Source organism: Mandrillus leucophaeus, unplaced genomic scaffold (genome assembly GCF_000951045.1).
Source record: "Mandrillus leucophaeus isolate KB7577 unplaced genomic scaffold, Mleu.le_1.0 Scaffold7, whole genome shotgun sequence".
NCBI classification, from domain to species: domain Eukaryota; kingdom Metazoa; phylum Chordata; class Mammalia; order Primates; family Cercopithecidae; genus Mandrillus; species Mandrillus leucophaeus.
In genome coordinates this window covers 2,712,421-2,736,285 of record NW_012107585.1, presented here as the reverse complement: position 1 = coordinate 2,736,285, position 23,865 = coordinate 2,712,421, and the positions used below count along the sequence as shown (strand labels likewise).

Here is a 23,865-nt window from a genome sequence, read left to right as displayed (position 1 = left end):
CATTTATATAATGTTTGGACATATTCTTTATGTGTTGGTATAAGGTAGTTATGGTCACAGAAGAGTTAGAAGAGTTTACGCTGAGACAGACAGTGAGAGTAAGGGGGTTGGAGGAACTTCCAAATTGGACTATGTGTGTGAATCTTTTACAATGAAAATACCTACGATGTGTGTAATGCATGTGTCATTTGCAAGGAAGGAAAAAAGAGGCAGGAGAGAAGGAAGGAAAGAAGGGGATCTACTACATGAGTTGTGACCGGGGTGCCTAGAGTTTGACACAAACACTGTGGACTTTTCCAGTGGGGAAGGCGGAGGAATGTGAGTTGTCCTCAAAACTTACAGCAGCAAAGACTTCATGGCGTGTGCACTTGTATCCCTATGGCCATCCTGGAGAGTGTCCTTTGGCAGTACATTTTCTCCTTGCTTCTGGCATACTCGAACCCTGATCGAGCCTCTACGGACTAAACCTGATTCAGGCCTTGGAGTCTGGTTCTTGGAGGGCCTGAGCAGTCACTAGCATGTGAAAAGTATTTTGCTACAGAGCATCAGCCGGTGTCAAACCTGCCAGTTGGACACTGGCTGATGTTATTGGTGTAGAATTGTAATGCAGGGAGTGGTTCTGGGGAGCTTGAAATTTCTTTGGAAAGTGTGATAAAATGCAGATTTCTGGGCCCCACTCCAAAGGACTTGAGAAACTTTGGAGCTGAGGGTACTTAGTCTGACTTAGTGAAAACATTAAGCTATAGACTTTTTTTTTTTCCCCCTGAGACAAGGTCTTGCTCTGTCACCCAGGCTGGAGCACAGTGGCATGATGGCTCACAGCCTCCCCCTCCTGGGTTCAAGCGATTCTCCCGCCTCAGCCTCCCAAGTAGCTGGGATTACAGGCACCAACCATCACACCTGGCTAATTTTTGCATTTTTAGCAGACACGGGGTTTCGCCATGTTGGCCAGGCTGGTCTCGAACTCCTGACCTCAAGTAATCCACCCACCTTGGCCTCCCAAAGTGCTGGGATTACAGGCGTGAGCCACTGTACCTGGGTGCAGTGGCTTTTTTTTTTTTTAAAAGGGAAATTCAGCTTTAAAGGTCTCGTAATACATTAGAGATAAGATCTTTGGTTGCAAACAACAGAAGCCAACTCTAGCTAACTTAGGCAGAAAATGAACTTGTTTGGGATATTATGGGATAACTCTGAGGACTGACAGGAAAGCTGGAGACCCAGGCTCAGAAAGGGGCAGGATCCAGGTGTCTTTGGGCTCTAAGTAGCAGGAATGACTTGACAGCTGATTTTGGGAGGAACCACCACTAGATTAAACTGAGCTTCAAATATTTTTTTCCATCGTGTGTCATGCTGTTCAAGATTCATATTTCCAAGAGAGATTCAGATTGGTCCGATTGGCACCTGGTGAGTTAGGGGACGGTATTGTCCCCTAGTTGACACCCCCAGTAAGGTTATGCACAGAGTAGGAGAGAGAATTCCCTGAGGTGGAGTTGGGTGAAGGCTAGATGCTCACAAAACCAGTGTCCTCTGCAAGACAGCAGTACAGGCTCTTGGCTCGGATATTGAAATACCTGAGTCTGACTGAGCAGGAATAATTACATAGATGAACATGTTAAGTGACAATTTGCAGCGAGCCCACCCTCTATACTGTTTGATCCCAAATAAGCAAATTTTCTACCCTAACAAATTCATGCTGGATGCAAAAGTTGAAAGCACATCAAAAGCCTGGCTTTGAAGAAATCCTCTAATTTCAGGCAACAAACTCTTTTTCTTCAAACTCTCGTGGAAAAAGAGATTCAGACTTTGTTTCTTGGAGTCACAGTAGGAGAGCCACGACTGAATTATTAGAAATTCCACACTGGTGGGATCATACTTGCTGATGTTTAATTGCGCCCTCTGCTGAGCTCACACTGACTCATTTGCCCCCACAGAAGCAAGGGGCAGACAGAGAGGCAGGAGAAGTTATCCCGTTGTATAAATAAGAGGACCTGAAACCACACAGATTCTGACCTGCCCAAGGTCGTGCTAGAAGCTTGGAGGAAAGGGAGCAGCATCACAGAATCACCGCCTTGAGGGTGGATAAGCTTTTAAGGATGAGTTGCTCTAAGCCCCTCATTTTACAAACGAGGAAGCTAAGAGCTCACTGAGGTTAAGCAACTAGCCCTGGGCACCCAGCCAGGCAGCCAGCCAGCCCCAGCATCTTTCAAGTCCTCTCCAAGCCCTCAGGAACTGGTAGATACTGTTCGCTGTCTGTCTCTCGGGCTCTGATGGATGGATTTCAGTGTGGATCTCATAGAATCATAGATTGAAATATATTCCAATAGGCATGCTTGTAAGGGTTCATTCTCCATTTATTTTTTCCCAGGATAAAGGAAGCATCTGTAAAATAATCCATAGGTGGCAAAACTATCAGTTTCCTTGAGTAAAATATTTCCGGCTGACCTCCTGCTGGCACAGAGAAGAGGCTTTTTACTGGCTTACCACCTGAGTACACAATGATGAATGCTGCATTTGCTTAGGACACTGACTCTGGGTGCTTTCCTATGGAGATGACGGAGTGTTGAGAATCCAGATGACAATGAGCTTTTTTTTCCAGGTGTTACAAGCAAAGCCAGGTCTTAGGGAGTCTGTGACATATTTTAGGATTAAGACCTTTGGGGTCAGACAGAACCAGGTTCAAATCCTGGCTCTGCCCCTTATATACTGTGTGACCTTAGACAAGTCACCTAGACTCTCTGACCCTCTGTTTCTTCATCTGCAGATGACAGATCCCATCATAAAGAATAAAATGAGGCCAGGCATGGTGGCTCATGCCTGTAATCCCAGCCCTGTGGAAGACCAAGGCAGGAGGATCACTTGAGCCAAGGAGTTCAAGACCAGCCTAGGCAACATAGCAAGACCTCATCTCTGCTACAAATAAATAGAAATAAAATTAGCTGGGTGTGGTGGTGTGTGCCTGTGGTCCCAGCTGCTGAGGAGACTGAGACAGGGGGATGGCTTGAACCCAAGAGATTTGAGGCTGCATTGAGCTGTGGTCGCACCACTGCACTCCAGCCTGGGTGACCGAACAAGACCCTGTCTCAAAAAATGATAAAGAAGAATAAAATGAGCTGATGCCTCTAAAATGCTTAGCACAAAGCCAGGCACGTAGTAGGGGTGAAATTAACGGCAGCTGTCATAATTAGGACCAAGGTAACTGAAGCAAAAATGAATAGAAAGGGACCTTCAGCAAATCTCTGCTTTTTACAGGGGGGGGAATCAGCATTAAAGTCCAAGATAACTTAGGTAATGACAGAGCTAGGTCAGGAATTCATCCTCCTGCTTCTCCATCCAGTGATCTTATCCACTCAACATGTGGCCTCTCGTGGTGGGTTGGGGGTGGGGCACCTGGACAGACCAAACCACTCCCTGCCCCATGGGTCACGTGGGCTGGAGGTGGCGATGCAGCTATTTCCTCTTTTGGGCTCCTCCCCTCTGCTGTCTTTACAGCCTCTGATTTCAGGGAATGATTGTGAATCAAATGACTCCCTGTTCCACTCTTTGGCCCCAGAGGGAGGCCAGGAGATGCGGGCAGAAGCTAGCACTGGCCATTTCTCCGGGGGGCCATCACTTATTGGGCTGACAGAAGCCTGCCCACGTTCCATCGGCCCCGGGGAGACAGTGAGAGCAGACCTCTGCGCCAATTTATCTTGGAAATTGTCTGTTCTTCAGGCAAGGGGAGGAGGAAGGAAACCTAAAAGAAACCATCCAGCCACATGGCCATGAAATCTCTGCCCAAAATCAGTCATCCTTTTTAATAATGAGGGCTGTCACGAGCTCTGGTTCAGTCGGAAATGATGGCCTGTGTAAATATTTGGTCTGTAACTGATTTATGGGTTTGGGAACAAAAAAATAAGATTAGTCACTAATCATAGGGATGCAGGAAAATCAACGGGTCTGGACGCCAACACAGATCAGGCCTAAGAGGCAAAGTCCGGGTCGCTGTCTGGATGAGCTCAGGGGATGGTGGAGGAGGCTGGGTTGTGCTGTGCAGTGGTTCTTCACTGGAAGAGGGAGCCATGGGCTTCTGGATTATTCCATGGTGTGGAGGCAGCATTGTCAGTGTCCAGTTAAAGAACTGGCTGAGACCAGCCCCTACCCCTCCCCTCCAAGATTGCAAGTCTAAGATTGAGTCTCCTTGGCTAACCCTGAAATTGACAACCTGTTTGCACATGTACCTCTGTAAAATGGGAATATATGTGATCAACTCTTACGGTAGAATTAATAGAGTGATTAGGAACTGGCTTTGAAATCAGCCAGAACTGCCATCACACTCCAGGCTGTGTTGAATTGTGATCTGCGTACATTAATTATCGGGAACGCCGGTTACCTTAATTGCAAAATAGAAGTCATAATTGCTCCAACTCCAAATGAGGTAATGTGTCCTGAGCATAGTGCCTGGCCTCTGGCATGTGATAACAGAGAGATCTTGGTGCTGACATAGGCATTTGTGTGAGAATTGGAATTCCCTCCCCGAGGTGGGCTGGTACAGGCACTTACCTCTCCTGCCAGCTAAACCCCACATGGCCACTCTACGCAGTAAATGCCTCCTGTTGGAAATATGTATAGAGGGTGGGTGCCGGCCTTGCCTCTCTCATGGCATCGAGGAAAATTGGATCCACTGGCGTGCCACCCCCCCGCCCCGCTCGTTTCCGTGGAAAGCCCGTGAGCGTTCATGTAATAATACAGTGGAAATACTTGGACTTCCATGTATTTGTTTAGTTAAACTGTTTTTATGGAGCCGTTACTATATGCCAGGCTTTAAGCTGAGTGCTGGGAGCCAGAAAGAAGTTAAACCCAACCCCTGCCTTCCCAGCACTCCCAAACCAGTGGGAGAGGCCCATACTCATCAAGTCATCAGAAAAATCAATGTGTACCTCAGAACTGTGGTCAGAGCTGTGGAGGAGACCTAAGCCATCCCAGGAGGGGTGGGTCCGGATGAGGAAAGGAGAGACACTAGATAAAGTCCCAGTGGCAGACATGAGGGCTCTCGGGGAACCAGTTGATGGGAAGTGGGGTTCAGGGGCTACTCTTAGTGTTTTGTTTTCACTTCCCTACTTTAAGGTAAGTCTAGATCCTATTAAAACAGTGGTTGGGAAACTACCCAACCTACTATCTAGCCCAGAGGCCTAGTTCAGCCCGTTGCCTATGTTTGTAAATAGCTTTATTGGAACATGGTCATACCTGTTCACTTACACATTGTCTGCAACTGAGTTTCTGCTACAAAGTCAGAGATGGAGAGTTGTAATAGAGAGCAAGTGACTTGCAAAGCCAAAGGTATTTCCTCTCCGGCCCTTTGCAGAAAAGATTTGGCAACCTCTGCCTCAGGACATCCTTCCTTTCCTCTCCCTTTCTTTATCCCTCTCTTGCCCTACATCAGAAGCAGCATCTTAGTGGACAAGAGGGGAATATGTATTTAAGGAACGTTTCGTTCATTCTTCAAATCTAGCCTTGGTAGGAGGTCTGTTAGGTATCAAGAGATGATTTGTCACTGAGCGAAGTTTAATCTCTAAATAAGCACTATCTAGCTGTTCTTAAAACATCTTGCATATTTTTCAGGTGTAAATGTTCCAATATACATATAACATATAAATTTATGTAGGTGTAGGATATGTGTTTAATTTCTAGGAATTTATACACAACTACATTTTCATATTTGCCAACTAAATCCAAGATACCAGTTACCAGCTAACTTATAGCAGCTACTTAGGAAACAAAAATCCAACTCAAATTTGATCTTTATGTGTAACTTCTTGAAAAAATAATGAAATATCATCAAAATATTAAAAGTTGACCCTGTTATTTAATGTCTGTTTTTCTGTTTTCTAAAACTTTTTTCCTTTGACAAAAATAAAAAGAAAACATTCTAGGCAAAAAAAAAAAAAGTATATGTCATATACTATTTATATATGACTACTATATAACTAAAAATTATGTCTTATTTTTATAAAAGAATGCTTCTGTTACTAAATTCAAATAGCAGAGACAACTCTAAAAGTAACAAAGTGTCTGCTCCCCAAATCCACAGCCCCCTCACCTGCCAACTGCCTCTTGCCTGTCTTTCCAGAAAATGTTGATACGTATGTGCGTGCATCTAAGACTCAGTGCATCTATTTGAAGCTTCAACTTAGGAGGCATCTGACTCCTCTGCCTCTCACCCCCAACACACTGAAACTGCTGGCAAGTCCTGGGAGAGCTGTGTCCCAGTCAAGTCCCCTCCCTCCACCCTCATGACCTCCACCCTGCTCCAAGCCACCATCCTCTCTTGCCTGGGTGACTCCAACACCCTCCTTTCCAGATCCCCCAATTCCATTCTTGTTGCCGTTCTTGTTCCATTCTTGTTGGTCAACTCTCTACACATCTGGCAAAGTGATCTCTTTAATTTGAATGTTAAGTTCTGAGGTACAGCCAGGCGCGATGGCTCATGCCTGTGGTCCCAGCACTTTGGGAGGCCAAGACAGTGGGTCAGCTGAGGTTGGGAGTTCGAGACCAGCTTGAAACAGGGAGAAACCCCATCTCTACTAAAAATATGAAAAATTAGCCCTGGTGTGGTGGTGCGCACCTGTAATCCCAGTTACTCGGGAGGCTGAGGCAGAAGAATAGCTTGAACCCGGGAGGCAGAGGTTTCAGTAAGCCAAGATATCGCCATTGCACTCCAGCCTGGGCAATGAGAACAAAACTCCGTCTCAAAAACAAAACAAAACAAAACAAGTTCTGAAGTGCATGTGCAGGACACGCAGGTTTGTTACATAGGTAAACGTGTGCCATGGTGGCTTGCTGCACCTATCAGCCCATCACCTAGTTAAGCCCTGCATGCGTTAGCTATTTTTCCTAATGTTCTCTCTCCCCCGGCCCCTGCAATAGGCCTCAGTGTGTGTTGTTCCCTTCCCTGTGTCTACATGTTCTCATTGTTCAGCACCCACTTGTAAGTGACAACATGTGGTGCTTGGTCCTCTGTTCCTGCATTAGTTTGCAGAGGATGGTGGCTTCCAACTCAGTCCATGACCCAGCAAAGGACATGATCTCATTCCTTTTTATGGCTGCATAGTATTCCTTGGTGTATATGTACCACATTTTCTTTATCCAGTCTACCATTGATGGGCATTTGGGTTGATTCCATGTCTTTGCTATTGTGAATAGTGCTGTAGTGAACATACGTGTGCATATATCTTTATAATAGAATGATTTCTATTCCTTTGGGTATACACCCAGTCATAGGATTGCTAGGTCAAATGGTACTTCTGGTTCTAGATCTTTGAGGAATTGCCACACCGTCTTCCACAATGGTTTAATTAATTTACATTCCTGCCAATAGTGTGAAAGTGTTTCTATTTCTCCCATATTTATCAAATAATGCTGGGAGAAGTGGCTGGCCATATGCAGAAAACCGAAACTGGACCCCTTCATTACACCTTATACAAAAATCAACTCAAGGTGGATTAAAGACTTTAAAGTGATCTTTTAAAAGCAGAATCCAATTCCATTATCTTCCTTCTGAAAGTCCTCCAACAGCTTCCCAAGGTTCTCAGAATAAAACCCTACCTCCTAACAAGGACCTGCAGTGATCTGGCCCTGCTGCCTCCCGACCTCACCTCTGCCCTTTCCTTGGCACTCACTCTGAATTTCCCTGTCCTGGCCTTGCGCCGGTTCTGTGGGCTCTGCGACATTCCCCCTGCCTCAGGCTGCCTGATCCTTCTTCCTTCAAATCTTTCAAATCTGGCTTCTCCTTGACATTCAGGTCTCAGCCAAAATGCCAGGTCTGCCTTCTCACCCAGTTACTCACTACCATATCACTGGATTTTAATTATCTGCGTAGAAGCTCTTATTACCGTTATTTATTTATTTATTTTTGAGACAGGGTCTGGCCTTGTCACCTAGGCTGGAGTGCAGTGCACGATCTTGGCTCACTGCAATCTCCACCTCCGGGGCTCAGACGATCCTCCCACTTCAGCCTCCCTAGTAGCTGGGACTACAGGTGTGCACCACCATGCCTGGCTAATTTTTGTATTTTTTGTAGAGTTAGGGTTTCATCATCTTACCCAGGCTGGTCTCAAACTCCTGAGCTCGAGGGATCCACTTGCATTGGCCTCCCAAAGTGCTGGGATTACAGGCGTGAGCCACCACACCTGATGGTAACTCTTATTCTTAAGTAGCATTTCTTCATTGCTATCTGTTTGTCTGTATTCTCCCATCAGGATATAAGCCCAGGGAAAATATAGCTCTTGTCTGCCTCCTTCATTGCTGGAATCCAATTACTTTACTGTCCTAGTAATATTTATCAGGTCATTTTTTTGAATTAATATGTATATTTCAAAGACACAATGAGGCTATATCATATCCATTGTTTTTTTCTCCTCTCACTTTCACTTTATAATAAATGTTGGTGCTCTCTCTCTCCTGATTCTTTTTTAACACCTACATAGTTTCCATCAAATGGAATTACCATAATTTAATCGACCAGTCCACTATAATGCATATTTCAGCTGCCTCCAGTCTTTTGCTAAGCACAGTTAATTTCACTATTGTTGGGAGGGGTGTGAAAACCAGACTTGGAGAGGAGAGAGACATGAGATGGAGCAAATGATCTAATCGCAGAACAATGCATCATCTCATCCTTCAATGCTGGGGGCAGGGATTGTTTAGAGCAGCCATGTCCAAAAGAAATGTTAGAAATGATGGAAACGTTTTCTACCGGCTTTGTCCAGTGCAGTAGCCACTGGCCACATGTAGCTTTTGAGCATTTAAATCGTGGATATAATGGCTGATAAGAAGAATTTTAAATTTTGTCTTGTTTTAATTAAAATGTTAATATCTGTAAAGAACAGCATAGATTTAGACAAAGGGATTTATACTGATCATTAAAGAATGTTCCTGTTCACTTCCCTCCCCATAACCCAGTCACAGTGGCACACAATTCAGGGATATGGGGAGAGGAGTGAACAGGAATAGAGAATGTTCATTATTTAGACACAGAAGGTCAAGAGAGAAGCTGTATCTTGAGGGAAAATAAATCCTAGGCAGATCCTTAAAGCAGGCTCTCTTACAAGTTTGCTCTTGACATCTGTGGACAGGTAGTCTAGAACAGGGATCAGCAAATTTGTTCCATAAAGAGTCAGATAATAAATATTTCAGCTTGGGGTTATGCCAACTCTGTCACAACTAACCCTGCTATTGTCAGGCAAAAGAAGCCACAGACAATATGTATGTAAATGAACAGGCATGACTGTGTTCCAAGGAAACTTTCTTTACCAAAACAAGGTGAGGGCCGGATTTGGCCATTGGTTGGCCCATAGTTCTTCTGGAACCCCTGTTCTGGAAGAACCTGGCTAGAGCTGCCCAGTTCAGACCACCAGGCAATCTTCCTGAGAACAAAGGGAGAACCATGCCCTACCCATAACCCAGGAATTGTTCAGTTTTACACACCCAGATGGCCTAAAAGACAGCATGGATGACCTACTCTCAGTGAACCAGTTACTGGATCACCACATCTGATTTGAGATTTCTGCTGTGTCTTGAGACATCCATACCCTTATTGCAGGTGTCAAAGACTCCTGCCTCATGGCCAGGTCTGTGCTGGTGCAAATGTGATACACAAGTCAGGGTTGCTGACAATGGAAGCTGTGTCTTCTATTTCCCTTTACACGCTGAAGTGTAAGAACACAGTGCATCATACTTAGAGAGTGTGTTTGGTTGGTGTGTGCTGAATTTTTCACCAAGTGCCGCATAACTTCTCTGAACTTCAGTTTCCCCATCTATGGAATGGGTGTAACTCGAGTACCTTCCTTGTTGGGTTGTTGTGAGGACTGCATGAGTTAATGCACATGGAGAGCTGGTACCTGGGCCATAGGAAATGCTCAGGCATGGTGCTGACGCACATGGAGTGCTGGTGATAGCAACCTGAATTGGATGGTTCTGGAAGATTCAAAGGAGCTCAGACTTGAATTCAGTCTTTAAGGATATGTGGAGAGAAGACAGTATTGGGTCCTAGGAGAGTGAAGGCACAGAGAAGCTGAGCCAGAGCAGGTTCAAGGTGAAAGCAGACAGGGGAAACAGAGTTTGGGCCATGTGCCTTCATGAAGTAGGAAATTTACTAGAAACAAAAGGGATTCATGCCAAGAGGGTGATGCCAGTCTCTCCTTCTGGTGCCACTGATGCCATGTCCCTTCCCTGGCAGACCCCTCAGCAGACCTTGTCTCATGTACCATCACCACCCTTGGATGATATCCCTCTTTAAGAAATGAGGAGACAGGCTCAGAAAGGAGAAGTGACTTATCCAAGACCACACAGCTGGTACAAGGGGAGGAGGACCATCATCCAGGGCCATTTGGCATTCAGTCCCTGCTGCCCACATCATGTTGTCCATTGTCCTCACCCACATAAAACCTGCCTTTGCACTACAGAAGTCCCTTCAGGGTTACATGGATCATTCTCTGAGAGCTGCGTTATCCCCAAACAGATCCCATGGCCATAGGGGAACCATATTCCTCCCAGGCCAGATCCTGTGTCATGGATGCTTGGTTTGAGAGGACAGATGCAGGTAACACCTCTTAGGTACCTCAGCAGTTCTGTTTTGTACCTGGAGGAGAACTCCTTTGCTTCTTGCAAGAAATCTGTTCTTCAGTCCGAATCGCCTTGTGGTCAAGGTCTTGGGTCACAGTGAGAAGGAAGTCATGTAGGTCTCACCCAGAGAGTCTGGGAATCCTAACTCCTAGTACGTGAAGATGTCTGCAATCTGAAGCTTGGCAGGGGTTGATGGGGGCAGGGGGTAGTATCCTCTTTTTGGCACCAGAGTGGGATGGAGCCTCATGTAGCTGTGAGAGCCTGGGCTCTGGATCTGGACAAATTGGGTTAGAAGCCTGGCACTGGCCGGGCATGGTGGCTCACTCCTGTAATCCCAGCACTTTGGGAGGGTGAGTTGGGTGGATCACTTGAGGACAGGAGTTCAAGACCAGCCTGGCCGATATGGTGAAACACCATCTCTACTAAAAATACAAAAAAAAAAAAAAAAAAAAAATTAGCTGGGCTTTGGTGACACATGCCTGTAATCCCAGCTATTTGGGAGGCTGAAGCAGAAGAATGGCTTGAACCCAGGAAGCAGAGGTTGTAGTGAGCCAAGATCACACCACTGCACTCCAGCCTGGTCAACACAGTGAGACTGTCTAAAAAAAAAAAAAAAAAAAAAAAGCAGCTCAGAACTTTCTGGACTCAGTTTCTTCATCTGTAAGATGGAACTGCCTACAAGGCTTGATGTTAATATTCACTTGTACATTCATCCAAAGTATAGTTTTGGAGGACACGCTGTGTGTCAGACATTTTTCTAGGCCTTGGAGACAACATTAGTAAGCAAGATTGAGATAGAGCTCGTATTTTAGTTGGCAGAGACAGCAAACAAAGAAATTCAGACACCGCTAGAATAAGAATTTCATAGAGTGGCCAGTCCTATGTGTAGTCCCCAGTAACTATCCCACAAAAAGCGGTAGGTATTTTTCTTGTTCTAGTTATGATGCCAAAGAATCCCTTGAGATGAGGGTACTGTCTGCTAGGGTTGCTATGACAAAATACCACAGACCGAGGGGCTTAAACAATGGAAATGTATTTTCTCACAGTTCTAGAGGCTGGAAGTCCAAGATCGAGGTGTTGGCAGGGTTGGTTTCTCCTGAGGCCTCTCTCTCCGTCTTGCAGATGGCCATCCTCTTGCTGTGTCCTTACATGGCAGCTCCTATGTAAGCCGGTGTCTGGTGTCTTGTCCTCTTCTTATAAAGACACCAATGATATTAGATTAGGGCTCTCCCTTATGATGTCATTTACGCTTAGTCACCTCTTTAAAGTCTCCATCTCTAAATACAGCCACATTCTGAAGTCCTAGGGGTTAGGACTTCAACATAGGAACTTGAGGGGGCAACAAAATTCAGCCCATAACATGCATTGATGGTGAGAACCGAGAGAATGTCTTAAGACCAAAAACTCAGTGTGGGGAGAAAAGGCACTTTGGCCAAGTATTCCTTGCACATCTTTTCTCTGGATGCCTTTGATGATGCTATTGTATGCTCCCTTCTTCAAGGAGAGCTTCTTGCTTCCCAGGCCTGGCATCATCACCTTATCCCAATGATGGACACCCTTCTCCACTTGTTCACTGTCATTCTCAGACTTTGTGTGTTTGAGAATTCAAGTCATAGCATTTGTACACTATGACTTATTTAGCCCTTATACTATTTATGGTCATTGAGATGTTCCCAGTGTTTGTGTGGCCCTTATGAATAATGCTGCCATGAACATTCTTACAAAGGTCTTTTTTTTTTTTTCCAGACATGGGCACTCATTTTGATTAGGTACATGCCTGGGAGTAAAATCATTGGGTCAGAGCTTTTTTAGTAGATACTGCCAAGTCATTTTTCAAAAACGGTTGTACCAATTTACACTCCCACCAGGATTTTAGAAGAATTGTGGTTGCCTTATATCTTTGCCAACATTTGTAACTGTCAATCTATTTTTAGCCATTTGGGTGGGATCTCTACTACAGTTTACTTAACATTTTTTAGCCAACATCTTCTTTTCCTTCTTTGTCTTCTTGTTCTTCTTTTTCTCTTCCTTTTTCTCCTTTGTCTTCCTTTTTCTCATCCTTCTTTCTCTTCCCCCCTTCTTCTTTTTCTCCTTCTTAGTATCTTTTGCATATAGAAAATAATTACTACGAAATTATAGATTTGACATGCAAAGTCTATTTCTTGAATTTTATTAAAATGCAAAAAGATGCATACATGTCTCCTTTAAAAGGACTGCATGTTCCTCCACACTTGGGGAAATGCAGCTTGTGCTATTTCACTGGCTCATCCATGCCCCCCACTTTTTTTTTTTTTTTGCCAGGGCCCTGGTTGATTAATGCCATGCTTGGGGAGTGCTCCAGCCAGAAATGAGGGCTATCGCCTGTGGCCAAGAACAGAGCAGATTCTCAATAAACATCCCTGTGATGTTATACATAACGGGGCTTTGCTTTTCCAAACTGTTCCCTTTCCTGGGCTCTGAGCAGCTGAGCCGAGGGCTCGTAAGCTCTGCTGCCCCAGAACATTGTGCATTCTTTGATTTTGAAAAGAGTCTTTCCTGGAAGCCTCCTCTTGGGTCATTGGATCAGCCCAAGAGCAAAGGGTTTAAAAGGGCCACTTGATAGGGACAGCTCACAGCCCTGTGTCAGACCAGTAGGGATTTTTCCTGTTTGGGGAAATGGTTACTGGATTAGCATTTTGCTGCACAGGGTGAGAATGTGTGCTCTTGCCTGTCCTCAAAGCAGGCTTGTGAGGAGCTTGCCTGTTCCCAGCCCTGCCATTTCCTCCCAATTGGCTGGGCCAGATGCTGCAGACACAGTTAATGAGATGCTGAGGGATTTGGCCGGGTGAAGGCTTTTGAGTTCAAGGGGACACAACCACATGTTCAAGGAAGCTGAGGCCATGTGAGCCGGCAGCTCTGTTTCAGACCCCAGCACACTTTGGGAAAAGGAAATGGTGCAAAGACTAAACATCAGTTTGGGGCTTCCCTTGACAATCTCTGTGACGAAGGCTGGGAGAGGTGGGCTGGCAAAAGGGTATCGATTCAGTTTTCTGAATGTGCAACCACCTGCCAGACCTAGGCCAAGGGTGGCCAGGGGCTGACAGAAGAAATTGTCAGAAAAAGAAATTGTGTTTCTGTCCTTGAAGAGCCCTTACTTGGGAATTAACTGGGAAGATGCTGCTAAACCAGCCCTTCTGACTTGCAAATGGAGACCGGGTCACATTCCTTTAGAATTCCCCCCAAATAGAAGGTGTCACATCGTCCTTGCTTGAGGTGGGATACATGGGCTAGGGTGAGCATCTGTAGACCCAGCTTCTGGATCCGTGCCTTATGCTAGATGGTGAGGATACAGGCCCTTTTTGTGTCATGGGCACGGGCCCTAGGGGAGACAGATAGTCCTCTGGTAACCACATAAGTAAATGCAGAATTCCAGCTGGGATGCATTCTAACAAGGAAAGCAGGTGGTACTGGGAGCAGGTGTAACCAGGAGATCTGGCTGGTTTGGGAGTTAAGGATGGCATCTCTAAGGAAGTGGCACCTTAACGATGAGTAGGATACCACTAACAAGCAGAATGGGAAATAATGTCCCAGGCAGCAGAAACAGCATGTGCAGAGGCCCTGAGGTAGAGCATTTAGTGTGGTCAAGGACCAGAAAGATGACCAGAACAACTGTAGTCCAAGATGACACAAGAAGTTGGAGGGTAGGTGTGGAGGGTCCTAGGAAGCTTTTATAGACCATAAGAGGAGAGAACAACGGGAAACCTTTGTGGGGTTTTAAGCAAAAGAGTGACATGATACAATGTGTACTTTTTAAAGCCTGCCTTTGACTGCTGAATAGAGAATACCTTGTAAAGCATCCAAAGTGGGATCCAATTACTCAACCATGAAAAGGCATGTAGTGCTGATCCATGCTAGAACACGGATGAGCCTCAAAAACATTGTACTGAGTGAAGAAACCAGACACAAAAGACCACATCTTGTAGGATTCCATTTATATGCAATATCCAGAATAGGCAAATCCATAGAGAGAGAAAGGTGGTGACAGGGGCTGTAGGAAAGGGGAAATGGGAGTGACTAATGTGTAAAGGATTTCCTTTTGAAGTTGTGAGCATTTGAAACTAGATAGAGGTTGTGATCTTCCAATATGATCAATGAACTTAATGCTACTGAGTTATTCCATTTAAAATGGTGAATTTTACATTATGTGAATTTCACCTTAATATAACAAAAAAGCAAAAATGGAACCAAATAAAAGTGAGTCTGGGATTCCAGTGAGGAGGCAGCAGCAGCCCAGGTGAGAGGAAGTTGGTGGCTTGGACCAGAACAATGGGGCTAGAGATGGAGAATAATGAACTCGTTCAAAGACAATGTAAGATTTCTTGGGATCTTTTCAGTTTTGATACTCTATGTAAACTGGGCATCAGAAAAGTGAGAGGAGGTTTCCCAGATTCCAACACTGGAAGAGTCCCTTGCTGGACTTGGGAAACACTTGTATTTTCCTAAGCACAGGTGATGGCCTGGAGCTGAGTGCCTTTCCCTAAATAGATGTGCAGCCTCGGCTTAGCCCAGCCCCTCTGCACAGCTTACCTTGTCAGGGAGCCCTGACTTGCTGGCCCACGCAGAAAGCACCATGGTACACCCAGGGCTGATATGGCCCCAGAGTATGGGGCTTCCCTTTCCAATGTTTTGTGCCACCTCCTTTTGTTGATTTTCTCTGAATTGGCCTTATTTCCAGATGAGACATCTGTGTGACAGATATCTAATATCCTACAAAGATCATGGGAAAGAATGTCCTTTTTAATTGCATCTGTGGGATACACTGCAAACGTGGGATTCACTAAATCTTAAGTACACAGTCACAGTCATTAGGAACAGTCATTTGTGTCTGTTTTTTCCCCTCTGACCATGCCTTGGTAATGAGGGTGGATGGAAAAGGTGAATCCCACGTCTTGTCCATGAAGGCTTCCTTGATGGGTAGGAAGCAATATGGGATTTCTTTCCACCCTACTCTAATCAAATAGCCATGTATTCTCTTGTTTTCTTTTACTCCCATTCCCTCTTCTGCCCTTCTTTCTTTCCATCTTTTCATCCCACCGTTCTTCCCTTTTCCATCCTTCCTTCCTCTTTCCATTTGTCTATCCTGCCATCCTCCTTCCATCTGTCCATCCTTCCATTCTCCCATTCTTCTCCATTCCTTTGTCCGTTCTTCTGTTTTCTCATTCTCACTTTTATTTCATCCATTTATCCTTCCATTCTTTCATCTTTCTCCCCCATCCTCCCTCCGTTTTATCTGTGTGCCCATCCTCCCATCCTCTCTGTCCTTCATCAATTCCATCCTTCCACTTTTTCACCCTTCCTTCTTTCCATTCTTCCATTCATGCATCTTTTCGTCCATCCTTCTGTCCAACTAACCCTTATTTAGATATACCCCTTCTCCCCTCCATCTGTGGCCATGGTTGGTAAAACAGATTGACTCTGAGGTCATTGAGCTCCTGCTAAACTTGTGCTGGGTCAGACTTGGTTCTTCTTGCCGGAGAATCTGGTCTTGTCACTTGGCACAGTGCCTCAAGGCTCCTGTCAGGATTTCGGAGATGATAGTGGTTATCCATCACCAGAGGGTTTTGCTGTGTCCTCTTCACTCACTAAGGGCCATGATAGATTGAAAGTGTGTTGGATATTGCTGGGTGCAGTGGCTCACGCCTGTAGTCCCAGCACTTTGGGAGGCTGAGGCTGAGGTGGGCAGATCACAAGGTCAGGAGTTCGAGACCAGCCTGGCCAACATAGTGAAACACCGTCTCTATTAAAAACACAAAAATTAGCCAGGTGTGGTAGCACATGCCTGTAGTCCCAGCTACTTTGGAGGCTGAGGCAGGAGAATCCCTTGAACCCTGTAAGCAGAGGTTGCGGTGAGCCGAGATCGTACCATTGCACTCCAGCCTGGGTGACAGAGCGAGACTCTGTCTCAAAAAAAAAAAAAAAAGTTTGTTGAATATTTCGGGTGAAAATTGCAACTTGGCTTCAATTTTGGCTTTTTCCAGTCTATTTCCATAGCTATACAGACATCTAATTTGATCTGGTCATCGTGACTTTAATAGCAGGTGACATCACCTGAACCCTCACTCTGTGCTGGGTCCCGTGCCAAGCTTGTTATCTCATAGAATTCTCACAGTAGCCTTCTGAGATTGTGTTAGTATTGTCCCCATTGCCCAGATGAGGAAACTGAGATCACTTTCTCAAGGTCACAATCAGGACTGAAGTCCCAGTCTCTCTGATCCCAAGGCCTATGAGTTTAACCACTAAATTACACTGCATCTGTGGGACATGCTGCAAAATATTCACTAAATCTTAAGTACGCAGTCACAGTCATTAGGAACAGTCATTTGTGTCCGTGTATGGATGTTTCTTTGAATCTTCAACATTGAGCATTTGCGTGGGATGAAATGATGAAATGGAACCGCTCCCCCCCACCCACCCCCCAAGCCCTGCCTTGCTTTCCTTTCTTCTCTGACCATGGGCAAGAAAGAGTCAGCCAGTATGTGCTGCTGTAACTGGAAGCTCCTTTCTGGTCCTCGCCGGGGAAGCTCCTTTCTGGTCCTCGCCGTGAGCCCTGGGGGAGATAAGCAGAGTTGGCGTTCCAGGCACTAAGGAGACTTTGCAGGCATGCTTAGACTCCCTCAAGCCAGCGAGCAGCAGGCCTCCTGCACAGTGGGACTTTTCAGCTGCTTGTGTGGGATGCCCCCAGGCTTAAACCAACAGACTTTTCTAAACTCTCCATCCAGGGATTCTGAAAATCTGCAAGGAGGCTGTGCTCTGGCCACAAGAGGGCGCTCCACTCCCGGGCAGGCAGGACGGGAGTTTGGGGGAGGTGGGTAGGAGGAGCTGAAAGATTCCTTTTGGATGCAGCTTTGAACTAAGCGCTGTTAAGCACGCTCCTTGGGAAGGGAAGAAATGTTTTCAAGCCCACTGAAAAGTTTCATTTCATTCAACTAGTACCAAGCTAAGGGATGAAGGATCCAACAGGGAAAACCACATGGTTCCTGACCTTAAGGAGCCTACAGTCACGTGTGGAAGGCAAAGAATTAAAAGGGAATGTGATGTGTGCCAGAGTCTTAATCCAGAACAGTCATTTAGTAAGCATTTAATGAGCGCCTACTGTGTGCCAGGCTCTGTGCTGGTTGCCAAGAATAGGAAAATGAACCGTACAGAGTCATTGCCCTCAAAGACCACAGTCTACTTGGAAGACAGCAAATGTGAAAAAATGGGAAACTGTAGCCATCAATCTGTTTGTCTATCTGTCTGTCTGTCTGTCTGTCTATCTATCTATCTATCTATCTATCTATCTATCTATCTATCTATCTATCTGTGTATCTAATGATCAATCAATCGAGAGAGAGAGAACTGAGAAGGAATACCCAGCCAAGTCTAGGAGGGAAGAGGGAGTATTAGGGAAGACTTCCTGGAGGAAGAACACCTGACTCATGCTGAAATGAATTAGGATATCAAGGAAGACTTCCTGGAGGAGAGGACATCAGAGCCAAGTCATAAAAGACAAATAGGGTTTAACCAGGCAAAGCAACAGAGGGTACTCCAGGTGGTGGAGAGAGCATATACAAAGAGTGAGAAGGCCCTAGAGCCAGACCCAGGTGTGTGTGTGTGGGTAGATATTGGGGACCATGTTAAGGAAATTGGGTCTTTTCCAGCATGTGATGGGAAAGCAGGTACTAAGAGAGTGAGGTGAGGGAATGATAAGTTACCTGACTCTGTGGGTTGGAGAGGGCATTATAAGTTACCTGACTCTGTGGGTTGGAGAGGGCATTATACACGTTAATATTTGAACTGGACCATGGAGTATGTGTAGGGGTTCACCAGGTGGAGGAGGGAGAGAAATGGTAGAAACACTCTGTAAGGGGCAGCTTTGCCGTTCCATGGGGGCCACTAAACAGGGACTCTCCAGGGTCCCCGCCCCGTCTCCTTCATCTATTACAGCATTTTTCTCTTTAATTACTCCAGAGCAAAAGGGCTCAGTGCTGGAGACAGGGGGTCAAAGGGAAATATCTGTATGGGGTTTCTGGGTGGTTCTGGTGAAAGGGTTCCAAGAAAAGAGGTGGATGAAGCAAAAGTGAAGATTTGGGGCTCAGTTCTTGGCCACCCCTGTGCCTCTGACCTGAGCATGTCCCAAATCAAACTTCTCAGTATAGCTGACCTTGGGGTGGGTGATGATGTGGGGTTGGGACTGACACACAGGGTCTGGTGTGGGTGCAGTTGAGAGATGCACCCTGGTGCCATATACTGCCTGGTTTCAGGGCTGGGACCACTTTCACCGCATCCCTGGTCTCTTTACTTTGGAGTCCTCATCGTTGGGGAGAGGATAATAACAGCATCTCCCACCTAGGGTTACTATGGCACTTAAGTGAGGTCATACATGAAAAGCAAAGCACTTGATACAGTCCCTAGGACAGTCGGCACTCAAATCAAAGCAGCAGTAACACTGGCTGTTGTTGCTGTTGTTATTATGATGATGAAACCTCCTGTTTGATCAAGTTGAAAAATTTTAAATGTCCATGTTTTATGCCTATAATTTCAGAGCTGTATTCTCTCCGTTTCAGATGAAAGCTTAATCAGCACCTGGCTGGAATCCTTGTTTTTAGTGTCTCCTTTCCATCTCTCTCTCAGTATGAGAGGTCCTGTTGGAAATGGAGTAATTTCACCTCCTAATAATCTGTTGGCAAGGAAGATGCCTAGAAAAAAAGAAACAATTCTAAAAGAATCTTAAATACCCTGCTTTTTTTTTTATTTCAGCAACAGACTGTGAATAATTGCTAAGCCCCTCACTTTCTTTATCATTTTTAAATTTTATTGTTATCATTATTATTATTTTAGAGACAGGGTCTCACTGTGTCACCCAGGCTGCAGCGCAGTGGTACAATCATAGCTCACTACAGCCTCAAACTGCTGGCCTCAAGTGATCCTCCCACCTCAGCCTCCTGAGTAGCTGGGACTGCAGGCACATGCCTCCATATCCGGCTAATTTTTAAATTTTTTATAGAGACAGGGTCTTGCTATGTTGCCCAGGCTGGTCTCAAACTCCTGGCCTCAAGTTATTCTCCCACCTTGGCCTCCCAAAGTGCTGGGATTACTGAGATGAGACACTGCACCCAGCCCTCTTTTTTTTTTTTTTTTTTAGCAATGTATTTTATTTACCCCAACATTTGATGCTTACAAAAGTATTGTTAGATATTGTCCATTATTATTATTATTTTTCATTCTAAGCCTATTTCAGTCAAGCCTTGCCACAAATTCAAGTGCTAATGTGGACGAGTAGCTCTGTTATTGGACAGGATAGCTCTATACTAAGAAATGGCCAGCATGTGACGGATCCATTCTTGAGGGCATAGTTATTCTCAGCCTTCGGTATACATTGCACTTATTTTTGATAGTATCAGATTGTGTCATAAGCTTAACTCTGATGGATACTAGCACTCATAACACATTTCTATTAATTGCTTAAATATCACGCCATTACCTGTTTCAGTGAGTTACCTATGCATTACCTTTATGATTCTGTGTAAGGGAGAGCCCCTGGCTTTATTGCACAATTGTTGCCATGAATGCACCATGTTGTAGGCAGAAGGCAGATGCTCACTCACTGGTGGGGTGAGACCAATGCCCATGTGTAGGATTGAGATCAGACATCACCTCTCTCTCTTCTCTTGAATGAATCTGTAACTGGCCATGGATCAAAGGCTGTGAGCTGAGGGGTCCCTGGAAGAGCTCCTCTTTACCTTCCTTCCTTTTACCATTTAGAGATCATTCAACAAATATTTAAGTTCCTTCTCTATGTGACTCGCTTTGCTGGGCACAGAGTGTACAAAGAATACCGTTCAATCTCTTGGCTCTTAAAGAGTCCCCAAGAGAAGAACCACACTTTCCAGAAGCTTCTGCTTGGTTTTAGCTGCAGATTCTTTCTTCTGAAGGAACTATCAGACAGATATCCATAATATAATAATAATAATTCACGTTTCTACTTTGTATTGAGTCACTTATGGGCATTTTTAAATTCACTCCACAATTCTCCAAAGGAGGACTCTTTTGTAGGCAAGAAAACTGAGGCTTGAGAAGTTTAATGGACTCACCCAGGGTTGGTGAGACTAGTTATTTGAATCTGGGGAGTGTGACCCCAGAATAGTGTAATTCCTACAAGCTGCACCTGCTCTCCTGCAGCAATGCTGCTATGGTGGGCACAGCGATGAAGGGTGGGGGCACCCAGGGTCCCTCGTCTGTATCACTCTTCTGATCTCTGGCAGCTGCCTGTGAGGCACCCCATCAGATCCAGCCTATGATCTGGGGGAGCACCCTCCCTGCTGAACTCCTAAGGTGGGCACCGTCTGAGACTCCTGGCAGGCACTGGACCAAGAGCCAGACAGAGCCGTGGGTGGGCTGAGAAGAAGGAGCCCAGCACTAGAAGTTCTGAGCAAGAGGAAGCATTTGCAGAAGAGGCACTGGGATCCTACCGAAGGCTTAGTCTACTTAGATCTCTTGAAAGTCGTCAGGCTTAACATCTACAGAAATGCACTGATCATTGTTCCCTGGAGGAAGGGCAGTGGATTTGGGGATGAAGCATGTAGATGGTGAATGCCACCTTGACACAGATCTGGACTCACTTGAGGACAGCCTGGGATTTGCTCTTTTTGTCAAATGGCCAAAGGGCAGCTTGGCCACAGGTTGGGGGCTTGGAGCTCTGGGGACTCAAGATGTTTAGGCAAAAGTTGTGGGATTGGAGTTGGAAGCTGAACTTGACCCTGGCTCTCTGGAGCTTCTCTAGGGAGCTGGGCGAAAAAGAATGGCTGAAGTGTTTGCTTGTGCTCCATGGCAGAATGAGCTTCTCAGAGGGACCTAGGGGTGAGAGGGCAAACCCTTGTTGCCCAGCCTTGTGTCTCTACCTAAAAGCCTGTGGCTCTTCTAATTTCTCCCTGTGGGTTTTTGGATCCCTCATGGGAAACACAAGTCTGGGCCTCCCTGCTGTAACTTTGCGCACCTATGGATATATTTCTTTTTCCTCTTTTTCTGTCTCCCTTTCAGAGCCAAGAAGAAGAGCAAACCCTTGAATCTCAAGATCCACAGCAGTGTAGGCAGCTGCGAGAACATCCCCTCTCAGCAGCGCTCCCCACTGCTGTCCGAGCGCTCCCTCCGCTCCTTCTTTGTGGGACACGCACCTTTCCTGCCTTCCACCCCTCCTGTGCACACCGAGGCCAACTTCTCTGCAAGTAAGTCCCCCGCCGGGCTGCACTGGGGACGCCGGCCGCGCCACCTCCTTCTCCCCGGCACCTGCTGTCCTCTGCGCCAGGTGCAAACTCTCTTTTCTTTATCTCGAGGGCTTGTAAAATGCTCACTGATAGAGCTTCACCCATGCTCTGCCCATGGCTCCCCCCGCCCAACATCTGCCTGTGCCACTCACATCCATTTGGATGGTTTTGGAGGGGGGCATCATTGATGCTGGGGAGGTTGACTGGGTGTTGTCATTGGTCCCTGGTTCCCGTTCTTTCCCTTGCAGGTGTGAAGGAAAGATAGAGGAAAGCAAGCAGGCATTCAGGGAAGCACCCGCCCTCTCTCTCCCTCCTCCCCGCTGTCTCTCAGCTGTCTGATTACAGGACTTTTCTTGGCCGCTGTGGCTAAGGCATCTATGATTCAGTTTTGTATTTTTTTCCCCACTCAGGTCAACATATATAACCTTTCCATCTCAAAGATGTATTTGGGTTCAAATGGGGTTGAGCATGGCCTGGGGTGGTTTACTCTCTGCTCATATGAATTTCTGCTGGAGACAGGGTGGTTATTACTTGGAGCAGAAATGGAACTTTTTGGTGATGGAGGGCTGAGGTTTCAGAAGGTGTTTAATCTTCTCCACCCAGAGGCCCGATTTGCTGAACAGACACAGACATGGTCAGAGGGGCCACCCCCCTGAATAAAGCCCAACCAGTCCTCCAGCCAAGACAACAACTTTTATTGATTGATTGCTCAAGAAAAGGAAGGGCTCTGAGAATGTAGAAGACATAACCCTTGGCCCTTAATTCAGCCACAGGCTGTGCACGTTGTGTTGCTGCTCTGAGAAATGATGAGACGTGTTCACTGAGCACTGATACATGCTAATCACTCACAGGCAGGGCCCCATTTAGTTCTTGCAACAATCCCTCGTGCAGATGGATTATTCCCATTGTACATAAGGGGAAACTGAGGCCCAGGGACGTCAAAGAACTTGCTCAAAGTCACACAGGTGTTGAGTATTTGAGCTGGGATTTGAATTGGGTTATTTCTAACACATCATGCATCATTTGATAACCATGACTGCTCAAATAGCCAGCAGAATGCCTTTCTCTAAATGTGGGATTTTCTTCATTACTTTCACATAAGGGTTCCTACATGTTGAGAATTTGGCAAGATCTATTAATTCTTGCCTGGAAAAAAAGGCACATGTAATATCCAACATCCAGCTAGATGGTTAGGCTCGGGCCCGGATGGTGAGCTTGGTTTATAGCCCACGGGTGTATATGGCGCATCCATGGTAGGAATCAGCTGAGGGTGTAGACTGATAAACCATGTGGACATCATATAGGGGTCAATCCAGAGACTGCCTTGTCTCAGTGCCCAGGTTAGTCAGGCTCTAAATCGAGCAAGCTAAAATAGCACCCATGACTCACAGGTCCACACCAGAAAGCCAATTTATTAATTTGTCCAGAGAAATCACTGCCAGAGAGAGCACCCTTCATGAGGGTGGGCCTGCGTGGTAGTCAAAGAGAGTGACTGCATGAGCGTGGATGAAGAAAAGCATGATAGTGACATGTCCAGTGTGTAGCAACAGCCAGGTGAGGCAGATGTCACAACCAGGAACAGATGCCTGGGTTTGAACCCCAGTTATTCTACTTTTAAGCAATTGTGCGTGACCTCAAGTGAATTCAAAGCCTCTGAACCTGTTTCCTCATCTGTAAAATGGGGACACTAAGAGGTTCACCTTGTAGATAGTTGTGAGGATTAGATGAGCTCATGCATGCCAAGCCTTCTGCACAGTTCCTGGCACACAGTAGGTCCATAATAAATGGTGGCTTTTATGATGATGTTTTATTCTTGAAGCACTTACAGCCTGTGGTCTGATGGTTAATTTGGGGCTTCTGTGGCTAAATGCCTTGCAGTTTACTCCCCTTCCCCACTTACCCATGGCCCTAAGGGTGCTTGGCATTTGCCTTGGCATGACTCTGGGTGGCTGCCTGTAGCAGCCATCTGTCCTTGGTCATCGCC

At 45.9% G+C, this 23,865-nt stretch overlaps 1 protein-coding gene across 1 annotated transcript in view; it reads left to right on the top strand.

Moving 5' to 3' along the window:
- Positions 1 to 23,865, top strand: part of KSR2 (kinase suppressor of ras 2) — a 523,630-nt gene that overhangs the window by 301,371 nt on the left and 198,394 nt on the right. Inside the window, exon 5 of the mRNA XM_011964399.1 lies at positions 21,658 to 21,842. Within this exon, the coding sequence (XP_011819789.1) occupies positions 21,658 to 21,842 (185 nt within the window). The remainder of the gene's footprint in view (positions 1 to 21,657; positions 21,843 to 23,865) is intronic.